This window comes from Dreissena polymorpha, chromosome 4 (assembly GCF_020536995.1).
Source record: "Dreissena polymorpha isolate Duluth1 chromosome 4, UMN_Dpol_1.0, whole genome shotgun sequence".
NCBI lineage: Eukaryota > Metazoa > Mollusca > Bivalvia > Myida > Dreissenidae > Dreissena > Dreissena polymorpha.
In genome coordinates this window covers 69,780,274-69,801,576 of record NC_068358.1, presented here as the reverse complement: position 1 = coordinate 69,801,576, position 21,303 = coordinate 69,780,274, and the positions used below count along the sequence as shown (strand labels likewise).

Here is a 21,303-nt window from a genome sequence, read left to right as displayed (position 1 = left end):
ACAATTTTTTACCCCCTACTTTTGAGCTTAATTGGGTTTTTCACCCCCGGTTTTTTACTCAGTTGGGTAATTTATGGAATGACATATATAATATAATAAAAATCTACTAAGGGTACTATATTATAATGTGCATGTAAAAAAATAAATCACTCCCCATAACGTGTTTTTTGGGCTTAACAACCTCGTTCAAAATCTCCGATATTATCGGGCGAACTACATTCTGGGGAGAAATGATCACGTCTTGCAACAGATCTTGCAGCAAACCAGCACAGAAGCTTTCTGTTTTCCCTATATTTTGGGGTAAATACCTGTCTAAAGTGTTTGTTTGTTTGAGGACTCTCTTTCTACGGCCACGAGTGGCCATTTTGATATTTTAAGATATTTCTTTCTTGAAGTCTTACTGTCAATACTTGTATTGTACAATATTGTATAAATCTTTTTCTCGCACTGACAGCGCGATCTGTTAATAATACCTGAAAGGGGAGTTCAACAGTATCCAAAGATAGATAGATAGATATCAAAGAAAATGAAAGTAGAAATCACACAGGTTTACAAATAATTACAATAATTTTAAACCCCAAAGATTGATAACCGGTGGAAAGACGGCCATCTTTTCTTCATAGTGCTTCCACCTACATTTTTGAAACTTCAGATGTACATGCACCTTGATGAGTTCTACATGCCACACCCATTTTTGGGTCACTAGGTCAAAGGTCAAGGTCACTGTGACCTCTAATATAAAACTTTAACTTTGCCTCTAACATCACAGTGCTTCCACCTACAACTTTGAAACTTCATATGTACATGCACCTTGATGAGTTCTACACACCACTCCCATTTTTGGGTTACTAGGTCAAAGGTCAAGGTCACTGTGACCTCTAATATAAAACTTTAAGGTTGCCTCTAACATCACAGTGCTTCCACCTACAACTTTGAAACTTCATATGTACATGCACCTTGATGAGTTCTACATGCCACGCCCATTTTTGGGTCACTAGGTCAAAGGTCAAGGTCACTGTGACCTCTATTATAAAACTTAAACTTTGCCTCTAACATCACAGTGCTTCCACCTACATCTTTGAAACTTCATGAAATTATGTAGATGCACCTTGATGAGTTCTACACGCTGACCCATTTTGGGTCACTAGGTCAAAGGTCAAGGTCACTGTGACCTCTAAAAAAAAAATAATAAAAAAATTAATTCTGACAAACTTTCGCAGCCGAGTGTGGCACCCGTTATGCGGTGCTCTTGTGTTGGAACCATTGTTCCTACATGTTTTGTGGTGCTTGCCTATTGCCAAGCAATAAAAGTCCCCTACCTACGCAGGACCCATCATTTTTAGTAATATTTGTAGTTTATTTGTTGCCATAACAACCAGAATTCTTGACGTAAGAACAAAATGAAATGACGTGCATAATCTCCATATTGCCATCGATACATGTTTCAAGTTTCATGAAAAAAGATTAGGAACTTTTAAAGTTATTGCAGGATCCAACATTTTCAGCAATATTTGTAGTCTATTTGATGCCATAGCAACCAGAATTCTTGATGTAGGAACAAAATGAAATGACGTGAATAATCTCCATATTGCCATCTATCCATGTTTCATGTAAAAATATGAAGAATTTTTTTAAGTTATCGCAGGATCCAGAAAAGTGTGACAGAGTGCAAACCATAAGTCACTCTGGTTTCACGGGTAGCGGACTAATAACAAATGGAAGCAAGGGTTACAGCAATTCATATCCTACCTTTAAAAGGAATATCAAACTCAGCTTTCGCCTTACACAACATGACTCAAAACAACTCTGCACAATTTTTATTGCACCAACAGATAAAGGTAAATGTTACAACATATTCAACAATCTTTTTACACGAACGAAGCTTGCTCAGATGTCAGCATACAATAAAAAGCTTAGTGTCCACTTAAATCTTTAACATTCTGTCCTGCTCTAGATAAGCTGTTTGCATGTGAGTCATAACATTTACCACTGATACGATCAGACATTCTCAAGTTTCTTTGATGAAGAGACCTGCTGGATTCACGATTATTTTTTAACTTGTCTTCGCTTCAATTCCTGGTTCCTGTCATTACTTAGTATATGATATTGGATTCAAGTCTGGAATACCTCTAAATGGGCAAAAACATCTTTGTAAGATATTATGCCTCATGCCTCCACTAGACAGTTCCACAAGTACTGATAAACATTGCATTTATGATACTTAACACCAAAACATTATTTAAACAAGAGCTGTGTTTGTGAAACACATTGACCACTATTGCGCCGCTTTGAAGCCATATATTTGACCTTAAAGGATGACCATGACCTTGACCTTTCACCACTCAAAATGTGCAGCTCCATGAGATACACATGCATGCCAAATATCAAGTTGCTATCTTCAATATTGCAAAAGTAATTGCAAAACTTTAACCAAGGTTTAAGTTTTGGGACAGAATGACAGACAGACAGACAGACAGGCCAAAAACAATATACGCCGGATCATTCGATCAGGGGCATAAAAATGTATAAACTTGACACGTGTATGCATAGGTTGTTACAAATTCTATAGAAAACTGATACATAACAAAACTACAAAACTATAATTAGGACAAGAGCTGTGTTTGTGAAACACAATGCCCCCTACTGCGCCGCTGTAAAGCCAGATATTTGACCTTGAAGTATGACCTTGACCATGACCTTTCACCACTCAAAATGTGCAGCTCCATGAGATACACATGCGTGCAAAATATCAAGTTGCTATCTTCAATATTGCAAAAGTTATGGCCAAGGTTAAAGTTTTGGGACAGACACACACATTCAATGACACACACAATGACGAACAGACAGGCCCAAAACAATATACCCCTGATCATTTGATCCGAGGGCATAAAAACAGGTGAGTTGATGTGGGTGTGTTGAAAATATTCATGTATAACATACATACAGATAATATCAAGGAAACCGCATCTGCCTAGTAAGGAGACCATCAACCAAGCTGACATGAACTCAAAGCCTAGGGTCACCAAGCTGGGAAGGGAGTGTGTCCTAATCAATACAATGACCCGACAGCTTAGTTAGCTGTGATATAGATACAGAAAATGACCCTCGTTCTGGGAAAGCTGGGCTTTATGCATGTGCATAAAATGTGGTCCCAGATTAGCTAGTGAAGTCCGCACAGGCTTATCAGGGACAACACTTTCGGCTTTTATGGAATTATTGATTAAAGGGAAGTCTCTTCTAAACAAAGATTCAAATTGAGAGTAAATTATAATACCTGATTAGCCAGTGCAGACTGCACAGGCTATTCAGAGACCAAACTTAACACACCTGTATGCATTAAGCCAAGTTTTCCCAATGCAAGGCTCAAATACAGATAATCATCTACAATTTAACTGACTAACTATAGAGTTGCTTTAGTTGTCACTTTCATCATTAGACTTCTCAGAGCTCCCTTATGACCCGGACTCCTCCACTGCCGCCGCTGCAAGCTCCTGCTTCTCCCGTTTCTGCTGCATCAGCTTCTTGGAGACATTCTTCAGGTGCTCTCAGATGTCATCTCTGTGGGCAAGATAATACTGAGAATGTGGGGCTGAGAGATATGGGGGCAAAGCGGGAGGGGAGGCTTAAGACAAATTTCGAAATAAGATTTTCAATTCTGCCTTTTCCTCCCTTTTAAGATATTGCTCTTCTATTTATGCATCTAAACGTTTTGATACAAACAAGAGAGCCTGAAAGGCCCAAAGTCTCTCACCTGAGATACAAAGGAACTGACTTGTTCTGTGCAGCCCAAGATATTATTACAACAAATCTTACCAACAAGGTTTTACTATAGCCATATAGATTAGGATAAATTCCCCGCCCCCTCAATGCCATGTTTTTCAAAAGACCGGAACCATATTCAAACTAGTCCAAGTTATCATTTAATAAAACAAATACATTGACCAAGTTTCTGAAGATTGGACAATAATTGTGACTTGAAGCGTTAACAAGTTTTTACTAAAGCCATATAAGGAAAAATTCCCCACATCCTGGTAGCCATGTATTTATACCAACCGGAACCATTTTCCAACTCGTCCATGATATAATTGGTACAAATCTTCTGACCAAGTTTTATGAAGATCAGAAAATAAATGTGGCCTCTAGAGTGTTAACAAGGTTTTACTGTAGCCATATATGGAAAAATGCCTTGCCTCCTTGCGGCCATTTTTTTCAACAAAATGGAACCATTTTCGACTTGTCCAAGATATCATTGAGACGAATCTTCTGAAAAATTTCATGAAGATTGAACAATAAATGTGGCCTCTAGAGTGTTTACAAGGCAAATGTTGACACCCCATGACGGATGGCAGACAAAAGGCGATCACAACAGCTCATCATGAGCACATTGTGCTCAGGTGAGCTGAAAATTGATGACAGCCCTATAGACTACTCCAAAATGTAAGAGTTAACTGGTCCTTTTTACTGGAGTTTGTCTATTAAGAAGTTTATGGAGACATGCCTGAGACTGCATTATGTGAGGAGTGTGTCCCAGCACTTCTACTTAATTAACTATTTGACTTATGAAAGATGGGACACATTTTTTAAATATTTGTTTTTACTTAAATACTTTTTTTATTAAGGTATGTTTTATGTTGTGGAGGGAAGCAGGAGTAGACCAGAGGAAACCCCACCTGTCCGGTATGGTGACCACAAAAATGAATTCAAATTCTTGCATGAAGGAGTTGGATCGAACCCCGTTTGCCTAGGTGAGAAGCGCATGTACCAATTAATGCCCTAACTTGATAAGAGTATAAATGGTGGGAGAGCAGATGGGGGGGGGGGGGGAGGGGGGGGGAGGGGCAAGGAGAGATGGAGGGGAGACTAAGAAACTTTAAAATCATCATTTTGAATTCTTTCTTTGGTTACATTGAAATGTTTTGCTACTGTTATTATGCTTCTTAACTTTTTGATGGTAAAATTGGTTACCACCCCATAAGACTACTCCAAAATGCAGGAGCATTGTGGTCTTCATGAATGGTAAGGTTACTGTATTGTTTGAATATCGACACAAATAAGGTAATAGAAAGTACATGGACATACGTGAGACCACCCAGCCCAATGGAAGTGAAGAATTTGATGGCAAATCTCGTGTCCCGAGGGTTGTCTGTGTGCCGTCCCAGATAAGCCTGTTCACTCCGCACAGGCTGACTGCACAGGCTAATTTTTTTTTTACAATATTTTTTTAATAATACATGATGGTTAGGCATAATTATGCGTAAAGTGTTGTCCCGGATTTTAGCCTGTGCGGACTTTTAGCTTGTGCAGTCCGCACAGGCTGACTGCACAGGTTATTATTTTTTTTTTAGAAAACGTCATGGATTGGTACACAGTCAGTCACTCAATCACTCACTCAGTCATTCGCTCAAGTTTGTGTTTGAAGTCTTTTTGCTTAGCTCAAGGCAATATTGATAACAACAAGTGACTGTCTGTACTATTATTACACTTCTGTGTGCAATAATTTTTATTTTTAGACAAAAATCTTGGGTAGTAAATATAACCAATACTAATTAATTATGTGTAGAAATTAAACAAGAAATCAAGTATTTTCCTGGGCATGGTTATTTCAACCAGTAGAACCAGTACATACAATGTATACTTGTACATAGTAATTGGCAACAAAAGTACACAAACATACATGAATATAACAACATAAATGAACAATGAATCATGTATTTTCCTGGGTATGGTTATTACAACCAGTAGAACCAGTACATACAATGTATACTTGTATTTTCCTGGGTATGTTTATTACAACCAGAAAAACCATTACTTACAAAGTATAATTATACATAGTAATTGGCAACAAAATTACACAACAACATAATGCAAAAAAATACAACATAAAAAAGAACAACAAAATGAACGAGACTACATCACCAGTGAGCCAACACGGGTAAGCCACAACTAAGATGGCGCAAATTAAAAACTGATCAGCAAGTTCGCGAGACATTTCTTTGACCAAGTTGTGAATCTTCTCACGGATCTGCTAATCAGAGAGTTGCGTCATCTTAGGTGTACGTTTAGTATGTACAGCTACGATCGACACAGTCTGACCCGTGTTGGCTGACTGGGTGATGTCGTCCGCGAAGACCTCAGAAATCTCGCGAGTCTCATCAGCAGAGACTCGCTTCCGACTGCTGGTGCTGGTGCGCAACAAGGTTGTGGGGGTCATGGCGTCGTGGTCGGACTCGAACTTCATCCACCGTGCCTTCTTCCTGAAGACAAAACTGACTGACTGTTCAGAGTCCGAGGCCTCCTGCGCCTGACGCAAGTAATATGCAACGTCATCTAGTTGGCCCTGTAGAAAATATACATAATACGTGTAAATATGTATTCTCGTATATTTTAAGAAAGCTGAAAATCGAATACTGTGAAACAATTATTAATCGTAAGGCATAAATTTTTGTGTATTCCGTCTGTCGACAGATTGACGAATTCAAGATCCCAACAAACAATTATGTCCCATATTTGAACAAATTATAAAGACTGAATTACCAAAGGCATGAAGCCCTAAATCCAACGTAATCCACGCATACATACTCCGTCTGTTTCGTAATCAAGATCAATCCAGTTTTGACATAAAAAAGGGTGTAGATTACACAGTGTACTTAACTGACATGTGACATTGCTCTTAAACGCAAGTGCAGTACAACTGTATCGACTGCGATAAACGAAATTGAAAGATGATGATGTGTGATCAACACCTGACTTATATACATAATCCGCATTGATTACAAATTTATGCAGAACATATTGATTTGTGTTTGGTTGTTTGTGTTTAACTACAATACAGATGTAAAAATAGCTTGTGCTTCGTTTGTGGGCTATTAATATTTTAATTATTGACAGCTTTGACAAGTTTTACGATACATGTTTCAAATCAGTGTTACTTGTAGCAATTAAAAACATAACGGGTAAAGAGAAATAAGCAATCATGACGATTAGTTCCATCCAAACGTAGGGTATTTGTTTACAAAAATTCACTTATGTTTTTGCGCGATTTTCAGGAAATCCCCGGTAAGCACTATGCCCTATGAACTGCTGTCCCATAATGCACTGCTAAATTTACTCTTCAGAAAGTTATTGTACTTGAAGTGATCAAATATTTACGATGCAAAACTCTTTAAACTTTATTGAAAATTGACCAATATAGTTTGCTAACACTAATTTTAACCAATAAACTTCGCATCTTCTCTAATTTGCGCCGATAAAGGTAAGATTGTTATTAGTTTGGCGATGACAATAAATGAATAAGACCAAGTGGCAATTGGCTTCACTGTTTCAAACATTCGTTATTGGTTATTCGGTTCCACTAATCCGCTAATCTTAATAATGATACACTAATGGGGGCCAATTACTGATCACCTGATGACAAAAGACTAGTACATCGACAAGTGACAAACAGGCCCCACATCCTGCAAGTGACTCTCAAGTGTCCTCCCTCTTTCCCTATTACGATTTATAGCAACCGCGATATATTTTGGACAAACAAATCGGATTTTTTTTTCAAAGTCAGGAATTGGCGAATTTAAGTGCTGATAAAAAGGTCATTTTTATAAAAATGACGAAATTTCGTACTGGCAAAAAAATGGTTTCACAGTAGATTATATAAGTAAATAAATAATTGGCTTATGGTACATTTATGTATCTTACTCATCTTCGTAAATCGTATTAAAGCATTGTTAAGCTTACCAGGTAATCGCGCAGACTGGTCTCCATGGCTGTCCATGCTTGTAGGTAAGGGTTGGCATGTGAGGGCCCAGGGAGGGCCACGGGTAGCTCCTTGACGGTGGGTAACTCCGGGGTGGAGGCAGGTGGGGCATGACGGCCCAGGGAGGACCACAGGTAGCTCCTTGATGGCACAACGGGTAGCTCCTTGACAGTGGTGGTGGGTAGCACCGGGGCAGGTGCGGCGTCAGACGGAAGAACGGGTATCTCCTTGACATTGGTGACGCAGCGGTTCGGCCCTGGTTCGGCGCCGTGGCCGACCGGGTTGAAGACGCTTTCTTCATCTGCACTTTTTCGAGCCACTGGTACATGGGCTGGGAGTGTCCACTGAAAAAGAACAAATGTAAAATGCCATTTTATAAGTGTACACTTTTCCACTTATAAATATTACTAGCTAAACATTGGCGAACCTGAAGTCATTTGTAACACAAATGTCAGCTAATATTACAGCAACTTACAGCTGGTGATGCACCGGGTAGTGTTTGTCCGCCGTTGCCTTGTTATGCTTCATATATTGTGCCATGGCATTGGCCTTGGTCGTGTCTGCCCCCCTTGCCAACCCTGGCATCCGCTTTCGGTTGTTCGTCAGTGTCATCTTGAAATCTGGGTACTTGTATTCCATGCCGGAACTGAAGAATAATTGCATTCATTAAAGCAAACATAAATCATTTAAACACCCTAATTTACATATGTATGCGCATGAGAACAAAACAGGCAGGCAAATGATGCACACAAGTCAGAAACTTACTTCTTCCAAGCCCCCTTCAGCCACTTGTTAATGGCGCTGTGGCATGCATCTTCGTACCCCGTGCCGAATACTGGCTGGTCCCCAGCGGAGTCCTCGTCTTCCTTGCCCTGTCGGACGAGTTTGCAATAGCCCAGCAGCATGTTGTACACGTCTCTGGGCATGTGGAAGTATGCATACTTTCCCGACGGCGCCGTCTTGTGGTCCTCCAACTTGATGGACATCTGGTTGTTGTCAAACTCGACGGATCGGTGCACATGCTTCATCTGCAATGCAAAATGCAAATGTGTCGATACCTTTGTCAAGAAATAAAATAGACTACGATAGCCTGTACATAATTGAGTATTTTTTCGAATCAATACACGGCTTAGTTATGTTATGTACCCTTAGGTTGACAAACTCCCCTTTTCGTGAAGCGTTCTTGAACGCGATGAGGGCCACAAGGATGCCACGGATGTCTTTGATGCTCCCTGCTAGGAATGCCATGAAGTCAGCTCGCTCTCCCTGAAGTTAGTGGCAAGCGCGGGGGCCAGCGGGATTGTCGTGTTTTCGAACACGCGCATCTTCACTTCCCGCTGCGGCACTTCTTGGCGGGTGGCTAGGAGGCACTTCTTGACGGGTGGCTGTGAGGCACTTCTTGGTGGGTGGCTGTGAGGCACTTCTTGGCGGGTGGCTGTGAGGCACTTCTTTGCGGGTGGCTGTGAGGCACTTCTTGGCGTGTGGCTGTGAGGCAGCCAGTCAGCATGCGATCGGCCTAAAAAACCATGAATAAAAAAACTATAAACTGTTTATGTGTCGAAATAAAACAATAAGATAGTCCAAGGTATGTGATTTTGTGTCCCTGAACCCGAATCCGCTGCTAGTTTTGCGATATCTTGACCCCTTAAATAATTATTGTTTGTAAATGAGAATAATGCATAGTTTATGTAAATACCTAAATACTCATAATCCAATAAAATGCTATGTTTAAGCTTACCTCGTCAAGCGTGTGCTCCGACGCCTGTCTGGTGTCCTTACACCACTTCAGATAGGCTCTGATGGTGAGCAGCATGGATCGCACGGCCCCTGGCTTGTGGTCCTTTATGAGGTAACTGTCGTGCACTTCTATGTGGCCATGCCACACCAGCATGGCCTCAAGCTCCGCCCCCTCCGAGTATCCACTGAGTGCAAGGAAGCAGTTCACCTTTATCAGGCTCTCCTGCTGCTTTGCTAGGTTGGCGTTGCCCCCTTGGCGTGTCGCCAGGTGCCTCACAAAGCAGTCCGCGATTGCAACTGAAACAGATGTTATTGAATGATATTCTATGCTACAGCTTGAAATTGCTTAAAATTTTACCTGCAACTGATAAATATAATTCCTAAGTATTAAAAATAAATAGCAAATTTATATTTTTATGATATCTTTTAAGTTCATTACTTAAAGCTTTTACGGCCCTTCATGACACTGGCATGAGGCCCCAGGGTCAGGCAGTATTCCCTGGTGAGTGGCAGCTCCTGTGGGCTTTGTTGCTCGTCCCAGCTCTCCTAGTCCGAACTGGGTGGTGGCAGTGCGGGGGGCCGAACTTGTAGCGGATGCGGATGCTATACCGCCGGCAGAAGTGGAGGCTGATCAGCCGGCGGGAGCAGAACCGCTAACCGTAGTGGAGGGGGAACTGGTGGCCAAGTTGGAGGCATACGTCGTGGCGGGATGCTTCCGCATCTGCATCTGAAAAGTTTATCATGGCGTTTAACTTAAGGTGTTATAAACAATTGCATGAAAGTGTTTCTAATGTTTAAACATATTGATTACAAAATACACATCAACACAATGTAACACTAACCTTTGTAAACTCATGCATATGATGGACACATGCATAGGAGCGCTTGTCCGTGATTCAGTGCTCCTGGCTTAGGTGCTGGGCCCGGTCTACGAAGCAGCACTGGCAGATGCCGCACTGATAGTAGTTTTGCTCCCCAGCTTTATTCTTGCCCGTGGCAGCTCTCTGTTCTGACATGAGCTTCTTAGTGTCCTCTGCTGACAACTTGTGTTGCCGCTTCACATTGTCTCCCGGCCTCTGGAAGATGGTGTTAATCCCATTCAACTGGCATATGGGACAGGGCCTTGGGTGTGTTGGGGCTTTTTCTGAAATAAAATTATGCACCCAATACGCTCATTGTAATGCTGTCACTTAATATTAAAACATAATATAATTATTAAATAAATTAATATGCCGATACTTAATATTAAAAAATAATATTGAAGAATTCCAAAAAATTGGAAAGTGTCGCCCCTGATAAGCCTGTGTGGACTGCATAGGTTAATTCTAGGATGACACTTTACGCACATGAATTGAACACAGTTTTCCCAAAACAGACAGGATTGCTATATATGAAAACAACCAAAATTGGATGGCTATTCTTACATGTAAACACATCATGAAACCGGCAATATTTCTGTCAAGTTAGCTAATATATGTAACATGTATGTCAACAGGTATGTGTTTAATCACTCATAAATATTTTACTGAACTAAACTCACATTTTTACTTAAGAGATCCTCTCATTTTTCCAAATAAACAGCGATCTGTGATGAAAACGCATGAACAATTTTAAGCCAAGTATTGTAATAATTTGCAGTTATTGGCAAATGGCAGTGTAAGCCGGCCCCCAAAACTTACTGCCCACGAGATGGAGTCTGTGAACAGCAGGTGAGCAATGAACTTGGCCACGTTCCTCAGTTTGTTGGTCTCCAGGCGGTGAATGGTCTCGTACTGCTCCTTGAACATCGCCTGGAACGGCTCCACGTACTTGCGGTCCAGCATGCAGAACCTCTGTAACATTCAACCATGTGTCAATAAAAGGCTCCTTATGGGAAAACGTGGCTTAACCTTTTCCCCCCATAAGAAGCAAAGTGAAAATAGCTTTTGCAAACAGCCTAAAACCAGAACAGCGCAAATGACACAAACAACATATATTTTCCATGATTTTGGTAAGCCTTTTAATTTAAGCCATTGAGAACATATTATTCTTATTAAACAAATAAGTTTTTTGGTGAAAAATTACACATTGTATAAAAAAATGACTATATCAATGAAAAAAAGGTAAAAAAAACCCATGTGTTTTTGTCCTTTTAACATGTTTCAATTTGTATCTAAAAAACAGTTTAGATACAATTATTATCCTATGAAATATGAAATTGCAGTACACCTATTACATCAGCATATACAATATAAAACGTCAACAAAAAATGTGGTTTTTGGTCAATCCACTAGATTTGTTTGCATTTTTTTCCCAAAAGACTAGCCTGTGTTATGGATGTGGCGCTTATAACCGGAGGAGGCACACATGTCCAATTTAACTGTGGTACATTTGCATGTTTCAGGTCATCCTTCTTATTCTACTTGTTATGTTTGAGCCGATTTTGGCATACAGGTATTCCGAACAAAGTGTTTTGCCAGCAATGCCTAGAATGATAATACCTTTATTCTTTATAAGAGGTAAGAAAAGACAACATTACACAATGTCTGGGGTCTTCGTTCAATCACATTTATATTCTAATATTCACATGAAATATTATATTTTAATATTCCTTAGTCCCATAGGTGTGTTTAAATGTAGTTAGGATAATAATTGTATCTAAACTTTTTTTAGATACAAATTGAAACATGTTAAAAAGACAAAAACACATGTTTTTACATGTTTTTTACCTTTTTTTCATTGATATAGTCATTTTTTACATACAATGTTTATTTTTTCACAAATTTTTTTTTTAAGAATAATACGTTCTCAATGGCTTAAATTAAAAGGCTTACCAAAATAATGGAAAATATATGTTGTTTGTGTCATTTGTGAAAAAACGGCATTTCCGATGTTTTGGGTCTGCTATCTTGGCGGCCATCTTGGATTTAGACCCCGTGGGCATGAAATTTTTCTTGAGAACAAACATTTTCTTTTACCCAAGACAATGTAGAACATCATCAGCATATTTAAAAAAAAGGTTCCAATCATGCACTGTTGACCTCCGTTCCTACTAGACTACACAGGCCATACTGGAAAAACTAGGCTTAATGCATGTGTGAACAAGAGCTGTGTTTGTGAAACACAATGCCCCTACTGCGCTTTAAAGCAAAATGGCAGGTATTTCAGAAACAAGGTTATATTTTGAATGTAAAGGTCACAGTGACCTTGACCTTTGACCTAGTGACCTCAAACCAAGTTTGATTGTAGATCTCAATGATATGAATGCACATGTGAAGTTTAAAGAAGATAGACCCAAGAGATTTCATTTTATGGGCAAAGTTAAAGTTTTGGGACAGACACACACATGCAATGACAGACAGGCCAAAAATAATATACACCAGATCATTCGATCTGGGGGCATAAAAAGTGTTGTCCCAGATCAGCTCATACAGTCAACACTTTACACACAAGCATTAAGCCCCGTTTTCCAAGAACAAGGCTATGTTATCTCTTGCCCATGTTTGCTCTTCCATGAGCTTGTTGGCACACTCCTCATAGTCCAGACTGGGAAAAATAGGTTTAATGCATGCACGAAAAGTGTGGTCACAGATTAGCCTATGCAGTCGACACAGGCTAGCTAATCAGTGACAACGCTTTTTCCATAAACTGGATTTTCACTAAGAATAGACATGCTTTACAGGAAAAAAATAAGATAAAAGCATAAAATGTTGTCCCTGGCCCGTGCAAACCGCATAGGCTAATCTAGGAGGACACTTAACGCCCTGTTATACCACAGCTAGGCTCATAACTTTTTGAGCATTTATTACTTCAACCGCGGACTGTACGAGACCGATAACCTCTTGTCGCGGTTTAAGCTCCATCTTCATGAGCTTGCAAGCACACACCTTAAAGTCCAGGCTGGGAAAACATGGTTTAATGCATGTGGGAAAAGTGTTGTTCTAAATAAGGGACGACACTTTTCCCCATAACTGGATTCTTGCAAAGAAAAGACTACCTTTAAAGGAAATACCATAGAAGAAATCGCAAGAAATACCATAAGTGCCGAAAAAGTTGTCACTGATTAGCCTGTGCGGACCACACATGTTAAGCACACGCATTAAGCCCGTTTTTTTTTCCCAAAATGGTGATCAGTTACCTCTTGGCCCGGTTTAAGCTTCATCTTCATATGCTTGTGGGCACACTCCGCGAAGTACAGACTGGACTGAATGGTGAGGTAGATAGTCCTCTTCAATGCCACCAGGTTTGTCTCCGTCTGGTAGATGATCGTCTGCTTGGCGGCTTCCTCTTCTGTTGTGAGCGATACAGAAGAATACTAGGCGAGTCTTGCACATACAGAAGTCTAACATACAGAAGTCTATCTTGCAAGACATATTGATCAGTTTATAAAGTTCATGTAGTAAAAATTGAACAAGAAATAAAGAGTTTGGAAGTTGTAATATCCTTTTAAATTCTATGAATATGTTTCGAACTTACTAGTTTATTGAAGTTTTACTACTACTAGAGCAAAACTGCTCCATAATTCAAATAATTTCATGAAATTCCCCAATGTAGAGTAAATTGACAGTCAAATTCATAACTCCCCAGGTACAGGTCATATTTAAAAAAATGATGAGAAAAAGCCCTGCCAGATGTCTAGACATAAAATTATACTTCACTAATTTTTGCTTCGACATTTATATCATAATGAGATTTAAAACACTCTTAAAACAATTTATAGTGTACCTTTCTTCAGGATGGCATATTTTTCTTCGTTCTCTTAGAACTGTGGATCTAGCTTGAACACATCTACAGAACAAAAATACATAACAGTGTGGCGGCAAATTTCAATAGGTTTTGAATACATGCAGACAACTAAGATGAATACATTTTTGAGGATTTTTGGTTAATGAATAAGGACTTAAATTAAGGTACACAAATATGCTTTAATCATTTTGTTTTGACAATTACAAACATTCAATATGGTCAACATTTTATTATCATAAATGTGTGATAAAAGATAAATTATTGAATTAGACACCAAAACAAATGTTTTTGACTACACCCAACCCCCAGGCTGTTGCAATCCACAAACACATACAGTTATGTCAAAGGTACTACATGTAATTTATTCTACAACCTGCAAAATGTCATTTTATGAATTGAATATTTGAATAAAACTAAAACCATTCACACTTTTTCAGGAACATTAGAATACAAACATTGCAACATGCATTTAGAAACAAGGCAAACATAAGCAAGTGATACATGTACTTTATTACAGATACAGTTCTTTGGTATTAGAAAGAAATGTAGGCTTAAACTAGTTAATGAGTTACAAAAAGTAATGACAGAACCATACATTGATTTTTAAATTACTATTTTGTATCACCATATATTGTGCAATATTAATAACGGAACGAATCCATCAAATTCTGAAACCCCCAGAGAATTCACTCATTTTTGACATTGTATTAAAAGACTTTTGTGTTGTGCGACCAGCATCTGCTGATTTTGGAGGATTTTGATGTCCGAATATATGATTTTAGCAACAACGTGGAATAATGGAATAAAATCTGAAAATCTGTTGTCAGGGACAAACTTAATTGCCGATTTATCGTCAGATTGACATAATCAAAGGAAAGCCACTTCTTGTCAAAAAGCCATAAAACCCTTTCTCGTCAATAAACTGGGCTTCCTTTGTCTTACTCAACATGCTAAACCAAGCGTGTAATAGCATGTGACTAGCTCCGCCTTTTGATTCTTTTACTGAGAACGAAGGTGGAGTAAACAGTTAAGAGCTCTAACCGATTGCGTTGATATTAAACAAGTTATTCACGCATGTTCAGTCCCAATTATTAGCAATCGTAATTAATCGGCATTAGCTTTGAAACAATGAAAGCATTTGTCATGGCTTTCCCCGAAAGGCCGAGTATTTCTGATATACCAACATCCCGTACATTTTCAAAAATATGGCGACCGTTTGGGTTTACAAACTTCTTCAAACACATTTATCGTCAAACACGGCAACAGTATTTAGTTAGATGATAAATATTTTTAAAAGTGCGAGTGATATAAGCCTGTGAGTTATCGTCCTTGACTTGTCAGTGACATTAACCTAGGAGTTACCTACCTTGACTTGTCATTGATATTAGCCTGAGAGTTACCTACCTTGATTTGTCAGTGATATTAGCCTGGGAGTTACCTACTTGACTTGTCAGTGATATTAGCCTAGGAGTTGCCTACCTTGAGTTGTCAGTGACATTAGCCTGGGAGTTACCTACCTTGACTTGTCAGTGATCTGAGCCTGAGAGTTACCTACCTTGACTTGTCAGTGACATTAGCCTGTGAGTTACTTACCTTGACTTGTCAGTGATATTTGCCTGGGAGTTACCTACCTTGACTTGTCAGTGATATTAGCCTGGGAGTTACTTACCTTGCCTTGTCTGTGATATTAGCCTGAGAGTTACCTACATTGACTTGTCGGTGATGTTAGCCTGAGAGTTACCTGCCTTGACTTGTCAGAGATATAAGCCTGGGAGATACCTACCTTGACTTGTCAGTGATATTAGCCTGAGAGTTACCTACCTTGACTTGTCTGTGATCTGAGCCTGGGAGTTACCTACCTTGACTTGTCTTTGATCTGAGCCTGAGAGTTACCTACCTTGACTTTTCAGTGATATTAGCCTTGGAGTTACCTATCTTGACTTGTCAGTGATATTAGCCTGCATGGCTCTCAGCCTGGAAAGTGGGATGTAGGCTCCGCCTGTACGCCTAGTCACAGCTTCAATGCCCCATCAGCAGGCTTGGGCTTCTTGGGTACTGGAGACCTCGAGACTTCAGGCTCTGGGTCAGCTTTCCTAATAAACAAGTGTTTACTTTATTTTGAGAATCAGTGTCTAGTCTAGGACAAGGGATGGCAGTGGATTCATGCACTTTTATTGAAGATCACCCCCATATTTTTCATGGGAGTGGGATGTTTTACATAGTCAAAGAAAACAAAAGCTGTCTCCATCGGAAGACTTATGCCCCCGAAAAACACTTTTTCGAAACCTAAACGCAGATTTCGAAACCTAAACACGGACACTTAGTTCAAGGTCAAGGGGGTCAAAATTTGTGTGCGTATGGAAAGGCCTTGCAGTCTTCGAAATAAGCCTATAAGCCCGAGTCGATTCTTGGGCCGGTCGGTCGATCCTAAAAGCTTATAAAATAGCCCGACCGGTCGATTAAATATTTGATCATCATATCAATAACCTGATTTATACGCGTTTTTAAGAGGCACGATTAAAGTGGCTATTTAAATACCTAAAATGACGTTATAGAATTGCATGAACACATGTGGCGGTTATTTTTCTTAACTGTCGTGTAAACATCCGGGTATGTTGCTATTTAAAGTAATGATGCAATTGACGCCCAATCTAGATGAGGTTATTTAAGCTGAACATGTGTAGATCACGTTCCGGGATGTTCGCGCATAGGGCAATTCGTAATTTTTTAAATAATGACCAATCTAGAAGCGAATTTAATTTTAGAAGTGTTTTTCCGGAAATGTAGTTATAATTCATGAAAAATGGACGAAGTAATTTTTCAATAAAAATAAAAGAGTCTGTAAGGGATATTGTACGAATTGGGTTAAAAACAAATTGATCCTTATTACAGTTAGATTTCCATGTGTTTTAATCAAATATTCTTGCGTATTAGAAGACGTTTTTTAAACTAATTTTTAATAATTGTAGTACTTTCGTTTGTTCTGTTATATTGTTCTGCTACGTGGCCTACTTTGCTACTTATAATCCGTTTACGAATATAAAATACTTTTCACGGTTGACACATGCTTATCGAAACATCGGGAGTAAATTAAAGAAGCAGACATTGTCACTTGGTAGTTTGGGCAATTAACACACCCAGTGGCCTTTTGTTCTGAAGCCACATGCCGACAATTCAGAAATTCATCGGAGATTGTCCTAGTAATAATAGGATAATAATCACTTTGCTTTAAAATAAAACCAAACACCGGTCAAACTGATTAATGGAATCATTGTATGAGAACATGTGTAATAATAAAGTTACAATAAACAGCATAATTATCTAGTGCATTGTGTATAAAATGCATTTCAAAATGAAACAGAATACCCTTACTGTATTACTTATTACTGTAATCACATGCATCTGTTTTTACTAATGGAAGTAGATTTTCTGATTGTTAATAACTATTTTGGTGTTCCTGGCCAAAAAAGTCATAAAATTTATATTGACCTCTTCGGGCTATTGAACATGTTTTCGGGCTATTTAAAATTCCATCTGATAAGCCCGAAGGGCTATTTGGCTAAAATATTTAGCGTGAAGACTGGCCTTGTCCATATACACATGCATACAGTTACCAAATATGAAGGTTACATTTGAAGCAACATAGAAGTTATGAGCATTTTTCTAGCGAAAACGCATTTTTTGTTATGATTCCAGGGCCGTAACTCAGAAGTGCCTAGGTAAATTTGGCTGATTATTGAACTTAACCTAGATTTTATTGCCTTGCACATGTTTATGAAGATTGGTGAAGATCCGATGAAAATAGCTGAAGTTATTGAGTGGAAACGAGAAAAAACTCAATTTTTTGATGATTCAAGGGCCATTTCTCAGGAGTGTCTCGGTCAATTTGGCCGATTATCGAATTTGACCTAGATGTTATTGCTTTACACATTTTCAAGAAGTTTGGTGAAGATCTGATGACAATTGCTTGGCTTATTGAGCGAAAACTAATCCGGACGGACTAACTAACTAACTAACTAACGGACAGACGATGCGATTTTAATATGCCCTCAGAACTGCTGGTTCGGGGGCATACAAAGCTGACACATTTTTTAAATCACACAATGACCAACAATTTCAACAAGCAGATCTCGGAACTCACTACAAGAGAAACAGAGTAGGGGATTGCTAGTTAAGGCCTTTTCCTTCCCATTTTTCACGCAAAAGTCCACAATTTGGCAAAAACTTATTTGACATAACTTTTGACAATAAAATTTATTATAAGAACAAAATCATATGAAGTATAGTTATTTACTTTAAGTATAATGAAATCAAAATAAAATTCTTTTTTGTTGTTTTTTGGGGAAAATATTCGCAAGGAAAAGGCCTGGGTCATAACAATAAGGTGAGTTATAAACTGCAATCAAACTGGAATGTATTGTTTTTTCTCATCCTTAAACTACCAGTATTTAAGAGCAAGATGGTTACACATCTTTTTCACTTTAAAAATGGCACATTTTCGTTAAATTAACACACATCATGCATATTAGATCATCAACATTTTAGTATAATATTGCCACATGCCACTGTTGCTCTGGCTTTATTCATTTGGTATTTTTTCAGGGTTAGCGCGAACGCAGACCCCACACAAATAAATTGCGTACCCGAGTAACCCACATTTGGGGCTATCGCAGGCGTCAGCCCAACCGAAGTGCAATGGAAGGGCCTCTTCCTGGGGAAACCTCCTTTTTGATCAAGGTGTTCCCTGTACCAGGTAAGTATGCTTCAAAAAGGTTGACATTACATCTTATACTTTGTCACTATATTCACAATCAGGTTAAACTGACAAGCTAACTCAAGTAATTAACATTTTTTGACATTTATTTGCTAAATTAATTGTTCCATTTAATTAATTCTCATAATAGGTTTAGAATTTGACTTGCTTTGTAAATTTGTGTTTTTATATTACTTTCTGTTTTGCTTTAGAGTGTTTCATTCCAGAACATTACATTCTTTTATTAATAAAGTCTACATAATTCTATAAATATCCTACACTAGCCTAGCCTAAAGAAATCTACAAATAGCTTAAATATTCAGTCAACCATGTTGATCTATTTATAGAAGAGCACTTAAGTCATCTGTGCGCTTTCTCTCCCCTGAATAGCATCAGTGCATCACTCATTAATTTAACCATACTATTTAAACATTAAATCTAGCCAGAATTGAATATTATGAAGAAAGCAAAACAGTATACACACACTGTGACACCTGTAAAGTTTCATTTATTTCCTTTACTTTAATATTAGGCATTTCAAAAAATGCATCATTCATTCACTTAAATTTAATTCTAAGAGATTAAATTCAAGTACAGCTTTGGCTTACCCAAAGCTTGTTGTATGATCTCTAACACATTAGTTTGTTGCGTCACTTGTTATTGTTATCATTCAACCTTATATAAGAAACTGAAAACATGTATTTCAGTACACAAATATTCTACTTCTGATAATAAATTATGGTGGACGAACCAGTTATCGAACACCTAAGAAATTACGTTAAATTTCCTTAAAATAAAAACACTTAAAATGACAAAAACATTTTGTTTTAACAAATGACTAACAGTTCAATCATTAAATGATTTATCTGTAAAGTTTTCCAGCAAACTTCCTTCAAGAATTTATAACAATGATTCCCTGTTTATTGTAACCTCTAGCAGACAAAACAAAATGGCGGCCGATGTAAACATGACCTATTACCCGACACTTCATAAATACTACTCCAGTATATACAAAGTCACATGACTATCATGTGACCCGGACTCGGCGAAAAAATCTGCGTCTGCTGCAATCAAAATTGCAAAAGGAAATATGCTTTTTGGTGTGTAAATGCACGTTTTGATAAATGCATTCAAAAAGTAATAGCAAAAAACACATAAAACGGTGTAAATAACAATAAATGCATCCCTTTAACCTTTTTTTGGCGCATTTGTTTCAAGCTATATAGGCAAGTAGCTCATGGACTTCATGTGCGACCATTTGTTTATCAATGTGACGTCATGCGCACTTTTGCGCATGTGCATACAGAACCAAAGAAAACGTCCGATAATAGGTGCTGTTCGATAACAGGTACTTACACGATACATTTTATCTGATCAAGTTTCTTTTTTTTGTTATTGTGATAAATGTGATAATTAAAATATACTCCACCAATATCAGTGGTATGAAAAAATAACAAAATTGAAGTGTACGGTCATTGTTATTTTTTTTTATTTAACTTGAGCTTTTACAAATTTTATTTACACCCTAGTTGCAACTGATGACCCCAGGCGCCACTTTAATCGTTAATATCATCAACATAAACTTTTTTTTGCATTAATAAACACAAACAAATCATTAATATTCAACTAATGGACAAATTAAAACAACTTGCATGATATGGTGACAGGTGTGATCCCGTAATATTGATATTAATCAAAAGTTTCAAACACGTCAATGGTTCATTAAAAACAAAGTTTTTTTACCATGGACATAGCCGAGCATTCAGAATTCGAAAAATATCCTATTGACTATCTTGGGAATCCTCCGCGAGATGATCTCATGTCTTATCAACCAATTGTAATACGCCCACTATCCCCAGAACCTGCGCAAGATAGATTGAATTGTCAGTTTAAACTTTTCTATTTGATATTGTTTTTTTAAATTAAGTTTTTGTTTTTGATTTTTCTCCACCATTGACACATTAATTGATGTTGATGGTAACAGGTATTGTGTGTTTTATTAGGTTGCTTGAACTAAAATATATATCAGATGTAAGAATTGGTTTGACACAATGAGAGCTGTTTATTTATGTAAACGTGTTAAGAAAGATAAGGTCATACAAGTATGACAGAACACGATTTACATAAAATCACTGCGTTCAAAATTAAAATATTTACTTTACAAATTACGCACGGTTTCTTCGCGGCATTTTGTTGTTGTTGTTGTCGTCGTTCAGCATGAATGTGAGGCTAGACACCACTACAACAAAGTAGTGCTGCTATTGTGTTCTTTTTGCTCAGATATAAACCTCTTATTTGAAACCAAGACTATCATGTTAACTTAAGTCAATTTACTTCA

The 21,303-nt window shown here is 38.2% G+C and overlaps 1 protein-coding gene and 1 non-coding gene across 4 annotated transcripts; both read right to left on the bottom strand.

The window, feature by feature from the left end:
• Nucleotides 1–6,197: 6,197 nt before the first annotated feature.
• Nucleotides 6,198–21,169, bottom strand: LOC127880039 (uncharacterized). Of its 3 annotated transcripts, XM_052427265.1 has the most exons (13): nucleotides 18,856–19,152; nucleotides 15,992–16,305; nucleotides 14,192–15,915; nucleotides 13,605–13,756; nucleotides 11,167–11,319; nucleotides 10,330–10,631; nucleotides 9,927–10,214; nucleotides 9,489–9,784; nucleotides 8,897–9,266; nucleotides 8,516–8,778; nucleotides 8,226–8,396; nucleotides 7,732–8,094; nucleotides 6,198–6,337 (listed from the first exon to the last, which is right to left on the bottom strand). In XM_052427265.1, the coding sequence occupies exons 9-13, from the start codon at nucleotides 8,996–8,998 to the stop codon at nucleotides 6,328–6,330; spliced, it is 909 nt and encodes a 302-aa protein (XP_052283225.1). In that variant the 5' UTR covers nucleotides 8,999–9,266; nucleotides 9,489–9,784; nucleotides 9,927–10,214; nucleotides 10,330–10,631; nucleotides 11,167–11,319; nucleotides 13,605–13,756; nucleotides 14,192–15,915; nucleotides 15,992–16,305; nucleotides 18,856–19,152; the 3' UTR covers nucleotides 6,198–6,327. The 3 variants fall into 3 exon arrangements, with proteins under 3 accessions (XP_052283225.1, XP_052283224.1, XP_052283222.1); XM_052427264.1 differs by lacking the exon at nucleotides 18,856–19,152 and adding an exon at nucleotides 21,123–21,169 and having other exon boundaries at nucleotides 14,192–16,305; XM_052427262.1 differs by having other exon boundaries at nucleotides 14,192–16,305.
• LOC127880355 (U1 spliceosomal RNA) lies at nucleotides 18,811–18,973 on the bottom strand. Its single transcript, XR_008049541.1, has one exon. It is a non-coding gene; the product is annotated as a U1 spliceosomal RNA (small nuclear RNA).
• Nucleotides 21,170–21,303: the final 134 nt, after the last annotated feature.